General features: G+C 39.6%; 1 protein-coding gene across 1 annotated transcript in view; it reads left to right on the top strand.

Annotated features, from left to right (window-relative positions):
* The first annotated feature begins 503 nt into the window (after window positions 1-503).
* The window catches only part of LOC104517850 (ovostatin), a 30,541-nt gene continuing 23,895 nt past the window's right edge, over window positions 504-7,149 (top strand). Inside the window, exons 1-7 of the mRNA XM_010169435.1 lie at window positions 504-568; window positions 2,199-2,382; window positions 3,076-3,232; window positions 4,134-4,186; window positions 4,664-4,684; window positions 5,387-5,555; window positions 6,766-6,850. Coding sequence (XP_010167737.1) covers window positions 504-568; window positions 2,199-2,382; window positions 3,076-3,232; window positions 4,134-4,186; window positions 4,664-4,684; window positions 5,387-5,555; window positions 6,766-6,850 — 734 coding nt within the window. The remainder of the gene's footprint in view (window positions 569-2,198; window positions 2,383-3,075; window positions 3,233-4,133; window positions 4,187-4,663; window positions 4,685-5,386; window positions 5,556-6,765; window positions 6,851-7,149) is intronic.

Here is a 7,149-nt window from a genome sequence, read left to right as displayed (position 1 = left end):
AACTTCATTCCTTGCTGCATGTTACTGTGTGCAGTAAGAAATTACGACTATGATTAGGACTTTCCTTCTGTGATCTACTGAATGCAGCTGTAGCCTGATGCTGCATTACTACTGCCCAAATCCCTGTGCAGGCTTACAATAGCACTGTGCTATGGTTACGTCTGTTTTGTGAGAGGCAAATATGAACAGGTTGAAACATTAAGGAACCTTCAGCCAATGGCATGATAATCAGAGAGGTAAGCTTCAATGGGCAGGAACCGGTTAGGCTGGCAATACCTCACAAAGCTATGTGAAATATGAGAGCTTTCCTAAGCTATTGTTTGAGAGTTCAAGGAGTGTGAGAACAGACAGGAGAGAGGAAGATGAACCTATGCAAATTTTATGGAAATATATTTTGGTAGGATATGATTTAAGCCATGGAGGAGGAGCACCATCTCAAGCCAGTTTAAAAGCCACAAGTCCACTTCAAATCAGTCTCTCTTCTTTCTTCTTCACGGACAGAGATGTGGTCAAGGATTCTTCTGAGTATCTTGTCCTTGAACTGGATTACCACAGTGTCTTCTGAACCGTAAGAGATCATACATTCTGTGTTTTGATGATAAAATATTTTATTGTATTTCCCACCAGTTAATTTTTTCAGCTGGGACATTGCTATATAATAAACTGGATGTTTGAGACCTAGGTTCTGAAACGTGTCTGAAAAGGGAATAGATGCCATTGAACGATGATTTGGAAGGATGTTCTCCAACATAAAACTGCTATGAAATCTGATTTGAATGACAGAAACCTAGAATTGCAGTAGATTGAATCTAAAGTGCATGGGTAAAGTGGAGAGGAGATTCGAGACTAGACTAGTGAGTAATACTAATGATCAGGATTGACATGCATCAGCAGTACAGAGAAAGCACGGTGTACGAGGAGGTGCTACAGGCTGGATAATGCCTGGTACCAGGGTCTATAGTGAATGGCAATCCTAATATTAGTATTGGTATTGGTATTAGTATTAGTGATAACAGTAGTAGTAGTATTAGTATTGCACCCACTGTGCTGTCACAGCTTATACAGCACTGTCAATGTCCATGGCTTTATACAAACAGAAGATTTCTGCACAATTTTCAAAAGTATTAGAGCTTAAATCCCCTTCTCAAATGTTCCAGAGGAAAACACTGTAAAGTCAGAGGGTTTAGCTTTCTCAGATACACTGTTGGTTTTAATAATTTTACTTTTGGTCTTTGAATATTGTGCAGTCTGAACTGGGCAAGTGAAAATAAGAATAAAGACAATATGAGCAAGCAAAGCTGTGGGAGAAAAAATGGGAAAGTATCAGATTACCAAGAAAAGATTGTGCTATTCATGTTGTGCTACAGAACTAACTCATCAATTCTATCATACATTATTTGGAAAGACCAGTTTGGACAGCAGAGAATGGGAGGCCAGCAAGAGAACCTTAGCCAAATATAGCAAATCTGTGCAAATATAGCAAATGTTTTTTAGAAGAAGAATCTGGGGAAGGAAGGCTGTCCTACTTATAGATAGTAGTATAATTAAAAAAAAAACCAATCAAAAAACCAACAAAAACAACAACAAAAAAACAATGGAAAGAAAAAGCAAAGGAAGTAACACAGGGAGAGGCATGGAAACAATAGAGAGCATGCAAGTTAGATTGAGCATTCCCTGGAATATTCTGCAAAATGGAGAAGCAGGATCATTACTTGTGTGTTATGCTGAATGACTTATGATATGTTGGTTCTTATGTGGAGGGAGACATAACCATAGAAAAAGAAATTAAAAATTTGTCACAACGATTAACTAATATTTTTGTCATTGATCTCAAAAATAAGCTAAATATCACTCCTTCTTATGGGAGGTTCCAGAGGTTTAAGTATACATACAGGTCATGGGACAATAAACAGAGCTGTGCTTGTCAGGTGTTTAGTAATTGGAGCTGTGTAAATACCTGGAATGGAAAGGTGCAGTATCATCCTGGGTAAGACAATGCATAGACCAATGCCAGTCTTTCAGCTCAGAAAGAACTTTGAGGGACAAAAAATTGTCATCTCTGCTTTCTTAGCATATTCCACTAGTTTGAGCAAGCTTTGGACTTCACATGTACAGGATTTCTGTGTTATTTTCCTCTCCTGTTTGCTTTAACTTTCCTTCATGACTGAACTCTCTGATCTGATCTTGCCTTCTTACAGTCAGTATGTGCTGCTGGTCCCAGCAGTAGTGCGGAGCGACTCTCCACAGACCTCTTGTGTGCAGTTCCATAGTCTCACTGAGCCTCTGTCACTGAGCATCGTCCTGGAATATGGCAGCATCCAGAAGACGCTGTTTGAGGGATCTGTGACAAAGAACGATTTCTTTAAGTGTTGGGAGTTCAAGGTATTTTCTCTTTTAAGGCTACTTAAGAGGGTGTAAAAATACTTATGAGTGCAACTCTCCTTGTCAGTGAGGGCAAGAAGATGAAGAGTGCGGGCAGGGAATAAGACGAAAAAAGATAAACTGCTAGAAAGACTGACAATATAGACAGGAAAAAGACATATGGATTGTTAGGAGGAGCTGGAGAAAGACTTTCCATCACCACTCACAGAGTAAATAGAAAAAAGCTTTTGATTGCCATCACAGGTGCATGTGCCCTATAGGACTGTCATAATTGTCAAGCTGGAGAATCCAGCTGGGACACGCTCATTTCGTTTCCTATGATTCTGCAAGATCTGGACAAATATGACAAACAAGTCCCAAGGTTAGGTCTTCTAGAATGCAGCAGAAGAAAACACTTCAGAACTGAGCCATATGGCTGGGGCAACCTGCATATAAGCAGGCAGCTGCATGAGATGAGGAAATGCATAGAACAGGGCATAGCTTAAAACCTTATTACCTGGTGACAGATTATGGGACTTCCACAGCAGAAATTCCCAGAGATTATCTCACTGGCAAAGAGGGGAGTTCTCATGACTTTGCACGAACTGTTTATGACTCACTTGACAGTCAGCGTCTTACTCAAGAACCCTGTGCATCAGGGAACCTCAACATGTCTCATTTACAAGTTTTTTCTGGGGTTTTGTTTCTCTCCAGGTTCCTCCTGCTACTTCTGACCCCCTGGCATTCATTTCCTTCTCTGCCAAAGGCACCACAGTCACCTTAGAAGAGAGAAGATCAGTGGCAATTCAGAATGTGGATAATACTGTCTTCATCCAGACGGACAAACCTACCTACAAACCAGAGCAAAAAGGTTTGGCTAAGGAGATTGAGTTAGCTAGTGAACCGGGAAACTGAGTGCATGTGTGGGTCTAGAATGACAAGGACTTCCTCTTGTGAAGGAAAAGACCATGGACTGTGATGGCCATAAGCAATCCTTCACATAGTGTAAAATTGTCATCTGAGGTTGCGCTCATCAAAAGTTAGTGAGAAACAGAACCAATTCACAAAACTGCAGCAAATGAGCGGAGTTCACGTGCTTTTACTGAGTCAATTGCGTTTACAGGATATTGAGTCTTGCCAGGTTTACTGAGGTCAATCACATAAAAAGTATCCTTAAAATATAGCAAATAATAGGTTAAGCTTGGAATTAACAAAATTAATATAAAAATAAAGCAAGTATATAATTTGATGTCAACAGGTCTTTCTACTTAACTGCTAAGCTAATTCACATCACTGATTCCATCACAATATTTAAATGATAGTACTAGCTGTGGAATAGCTAGTTATCTTTTTAGTATGATTATACTTCAGTGCTGCACAGTGTTTACACTTAGAATAAAGTCAAAATAAAGACAAATTCTTCCTGTTTATTTTGGGTTTGATTGGGTTTTTTTTTTTTATTGAATTGTTTTGTATAAGCAGTGTTTTAGGAAATGCTCTGAAGAACTGAGTCCTTCAAGAGAACTGAAGACAGTACAGAGTATTTGTATTTACTATAGAGGTTACTTTAGTCCCAGTGGGTCAGAACTGAGATATTTCAGCTGACCAGTTTATTTTGGTTTTCTTTTTCACTGGCTAAGACAATCAAATCCTTTCTAGTTCTCCAGGGACTCTTTAGTTCTCCCTAAAATCCTGGGCAAACTTTCAGTTGTAGGTTGAAAGTGACTTAAAGCTAAAGTGAATGATCCTTTTTTGTCCTATGTCTTTTTCAGTGATGTTTCGTGTGGTCACTTTGGACAGCCAGTTCAGACCTGTTCAGGAAACAGTAAGTGTGGATGATAGTCAAGATTTTTCAAGTACCCTCTTGGAGTATCTGTTTGCTAAGAACAGCTTAGAAATTGAATGCAAAGTACCTGGGACAGACCTCCTGATGTTTTTGGAGAACTGCTGTAACTCCTTAACTTCACACTCCATCCCTTCCCTGCTTTTATAGCAGACAAGGGATCTGAAAGCACTCCTGGAAAACTCTTCACAGCGCTCAGATTTTGAAATCACTTGCTCCAGATATATAAAAAGACCCTATATGTTTTTGTAGGAAAGATAAATTCACAAACAGGTTATCCCCTTAAAATTATGTCTTTAATTACAGACATGAATTTCAAAATGTTTCCTTGGCCTAGTCTTCTGTATCCACAGAAAACCGTTCACAGCTTTCTTTATGTTCTAGTATTTTTCAAGCTCCATAGTTAAATTCTTGCTGTTTTGACCATTTTTTTTCTCTTTCTTTTTTTTCTTCCTCCAGTATCCCCGAATCATCATTGAGGTAAGAGATGCAACATGTCATTAAAGCACAAGTTGCTTTGGAAAGACTATGTATTCTTCATCATTCCCCATAGTGTCAGTAGCTGAGGAAGACTCACCCAGCACACACATTTTGAAGCCAATGGACTTGAGGCTGAACAGTGGCAGTACTCATTATCAAACACTAGAGGAGAAGAAATCAGCAGAGCTGGGGCTGTTAGTCAGAGATGGCACAGGACTAGCGAAATAGTCTCATTCTCATACAGGCATAAGAACAGTAACTCCCTGAAATGTGATGTTCTGCTGGGGGACAGGCTAACAATGAATCAGTCTTCTATGGTGTTTCACATCACTAGATCCAAAGCAGTTTCTAAAGGAGGCCAGCATAATATTCCTGTTTCACATAAGAAAGAGTTGAGTCAGAAAGACTTATGCTAGAAGAGCTACAGTAAACAACCTGAGTCACAATCATGTACTATCCCTGGATAATCTGAGATCATCTGGCAGTGTAGCTAATTTCCAGCTAAACATAAATTTAGGCTTATTTAATGCACAAATAGATCTGGAAAGTTAATGGAAAGTCAGAGCACATGTCATCAGCTCAAACTCACATTCACACTGTGATGCACTTAGCCAATATGCCAGGATACAAAACTTAAAAGAAGGCAAGAAGACAAGAAACAGTGATGAAGATTTTTGTACATCTATTTCTCCCACTCTCCAGGATCCAGAGCAAAACAAGATCTTCCAGTGGTTGGAGGTAGCATCTAAGCATGGAATTGTCCAGCTCTCCTTTACACTAACCCCGGAGCCTATTCTGGGGTCCTACCACATCATTGTGGAGAAGTCGTCAGGTGAAAAAGAGTATCAGTACTTCACAGTGAAGGAATATGGTAAGCAATGGTTGTGAACTGCCCTGCACCAGCAATAAGGCTGGCTCAGCCTAAGTCAGATAGGAGCTGCTAGCGTAGAGTTTAAATGCTTTGAATTCTTCACTTCATGTCTGAGAAAGAAAGACATGGAGAGAGTGGAGAAGGTGAAGGCAAGAAGGAAAAAAAAAAGCTGATAAAGGTGGCACTTTTCAGGAATTAAATTAGGAGTCTATTTTCTGGGCTTAGCACAAAGTCACTGTGTGACTTTGAGACCCACATCCTATCACTCAGGCCTTACATTCTCCACCTGTTCAGAGGAAAAATTAATGAGTTGGGCCTGTCCTGTCTTGTGGAGGCCATCACTGTATGAAGAGCACTAGGCTAAAATATGGAGTAGAAATCTGAAGATATTACCTATCAGATGGATTAAATGACAGATACCAGACTGTTACTGGGGGAAGCTGGATAGCCAGTAGAAGCACAAGATGGAAAACAGTGGATAGTGGAGGTGCTGAAGCCCTCGTAGTGATCTGTTTAACCACTGGACTAGACCATATCAACAGAGCTGCTAAATTCATTTTGATTTTATAAGTTTTCTCATCCTTTAGTGACAGATTTTCCTTAGTAGTCCCCAGAGAAGGCTTGGATAACTCCCAGATTTTTTAATTTTGTTGTAAGGGCAGTAAAGCACCTTTCCTGTTTGCCCTCCAGAGCTCTTTCATACCTTCCAGTATCTTGCCTACAGGTGTGTGAGAAAAAGGCTTTTTCCAGATATGTTATCATTACTGTTGGTGACCTGGGACAAGGGATAAACTGAAAAGAGGGAGTAACAATAACTTATTTGATGTTACTACTTCACTTAATCTGTTGACTGTCTCCTTCAATGGGGCTGGATTGCATAATAATATCTGTTCTCCAGGCCTTATTACTCTCACTTTTATCTTGAAGAAAATGTAGAGAAAATTAAAGTGATTTATCACAGTTCTTACTGTGGCTGTTATCATTATTAGTATAATTGTTATATTTCAAAGAAATTATTCATCTTAACACTGAAGGCTATTTTTTCTCCAATAATATCCTACAGTTATTTCCTAGGTAGACTTTTCTCTGAACCATTTCCTTTCCCTTGTTGGTGAAAATGTGTTTGACAACTGGGTTTTTACTGTCTTACACACACATCTGCCAATGGCATGCAACTACTGATCAGTCATATTCACATTGCATTCCCCAGTGCTGCCGAAATTTGAAGTGACAACCAGTGCGCCAAACAGGATCTCTTTCTTTGATGAAGAAGTCAGGGTGAATGTTTGTGCTTTGTAAGTATCAGAGCTGAGGACAGCACATTTGTAGCCAGGAAACATGGGACAGAGGATGATGTGTCATGATGGGAAGCAGGGACCCTGCTCAGATTATGGGTTAGAGTAATTCCTTTAGCTATGACTTCCGTGACATGAAATATGATAACTCTCCTCCTGCTACATAGCAGAATTAGAACTGGAAGAATTTGTGTGTGTCCCACAGCTTGAAGATACCAAGCGGTACGTACTCACTAGTTGTTGGTTTTTATTATTACAGAAAAGGAGAGAAATAGTACAGAAGGAGAGTCTATCATTAA

This window comes from Antrostomus carolinensis, unplaced genomic scaffold (assembly GCF_000700745.2).
Source record: "Antrostomus carolinensis isolate BGI_N321 unplaced genomic scaffold, ASM70074v2 scaffold14606, whole genome shotgun sequence".
In the NCBI taxonomy this organism is placed as follows: domain Eukaryota; kingdom Metazoa; phylum Chordata; class Aves; order Caprimulgiformes; family Caprimulgidae; genus Antrostomus; species Antrostomus carolinensis.
Note: the sequence above shows the minus strand (reverse complement) of the source record. Positions and strands in the feature narration are given on the sequence as shown.